Source organism: Triticum dicoccoides, chromosome 2A, assembly GCF_002162155.2.
Source record: "Triticum dicoccoides isolate Atlit2015 ecotype Zavitan chromosome 2A, WEW_v2.0, whole genome shotgun sequence".
In the NCBI taxonomy this organism is placed as follows: domain Eukaryota; kingdom Viridiplantae; phylum Streptophyta; class Magnoliopsida; order Poales; family Poaceae; genus Triticum; species Triticum dicoccoides.
In genome coordinates this window covers 706521687-706522954 of record NC_041382.1, presented here as the reverse complement: position 1 = coordinate 706522954, position 1268 = coordinate 706521687, and the positions used below count along the sequence as shown (strand labels likewise).

The 1268-nt window shown below is 55.6% G+C and overlaps 1 protein-coding gene across 1 annotated transcript; it reads right to left on the bottom strand.

Annotated features, from left to right (window-relative positions):
- Positions 1-285: 285 nt before the first annotated feature.
- Positions 286-1019, bottom strand: LOC119356432 (FCS-Like Zinc finger 2-like). The gene has a single exon (XM_037623387.1). The coding sequence runs from the start codon at positions 893-895 to the stop codon at positions 602-604; it is 294 nt and encodes a 97-aa protein (XP_037479284.1). The 5' UTR covers positions 896-1019; the 3' UTR covers positions 286-601.
- Positions 1020-1268: the final 249 nt, after the last annotated feature.

The following is a 1268-nucleotide window of genomic DNA, read 5'->3' as shown; positions in this document are numbered from 1 at the left end:
ACAAAGCGAAGTAAATGCTTAACGAATCTCTTTCCGTGTATTCTTTCCACCTTTTCCTGTAGCGTGCACTAACGTACTTTAGTTGGAATCTTCCCAAAACTTGTGCAAGTCCATCTCCTTTCTGCATGATTAACAGAGGAATTTTGCACGGACGTTTGATTCATAATCAAGCGACATAATCTCGTTCAAGCGAGGAGTACTTTTCTGGCGAGATTTCAGGGTGCATAGGATCGATCGAAAGATGAACGGTGAACGCAAAACGTGAAACTCAGAAAAGTCATGATCTTTGGGCAAAATTTTGTGCTGAAATACTGATTTCCAGATGGTTTCGATTTACATATGGTGTTGCCACAACCGCGGCTCAAAGCCTCAAACAAACACGCACACAGAGGCAAAAAGGAGCCAGGAGAAGGATGCGTCCAGCGGGCGACTCAGATGGCCGGAGCCTCAGCACATGAACTTTCTCAGATCCTTCACTGCTTCTCCGGCACAGGCGAGACAAGAAAGAGAGATCAATCTCCTTGGCCTCGCCAGATCGGTGATTCTTGGGATCCCGTTGATTCAAGCCGAGCTCTACTCTATCGGCCACGAGCTTCGCCGGCTAGCTCGCGACGGACACCTTCCTGGACTCCTGGTGCCCGCTCCGGGCCTCTGTTCCCGACGAGAACCGCTGCTGCCTCCGGGCGGCCTGCCTGGCGGCGATGGCGTCGAGCTGCATCTGCTCGTCGCGGCACTCCTCGCTGCAGAAGGGCGTGTCGCCCTTGTACATGAAGATGTCGCTGTCGCGCGCGAGCGGCTTGGTGCAGAGCGCGCACGCGTCCTGCGCCGGCATGCCGGGCTCGCCGAGCGGCTCGGCGTCGAAGAAGAAGAAGGAGCAGGCCGCTGAAGCCGCCATGATACGTGTGTGTATGTGTATTTCGAGCGAAATGCTGAGCAGAGCTTTGCTGCTTTTGGTGCGGGGAGAGGGAGGAAGAGGAGAGCGAGCGAGCGAGCGAATGAGTTGGGTGGGTGAAGCCGAAGGGGAAAGGCCGGGTATATATGGTGCGCGGGGACGGACACGGCGAGGCCGTCGGGAAACTGTGGTCCGGTGCGCCCACGGGTCGGGCGATACCGCGCGCCGGACGGCCGGGGCTTCCGTGGGGAGAGATGCTACACTTACGGACGGATTGCAACGGGATTAGACTTACGGAATCACGTGGAGAGTTATTGTTGGAGAAGATTAGGAAAAAGAGGTCCCACCAGTTACAATCAGGGAAGTTGGTTGGTGA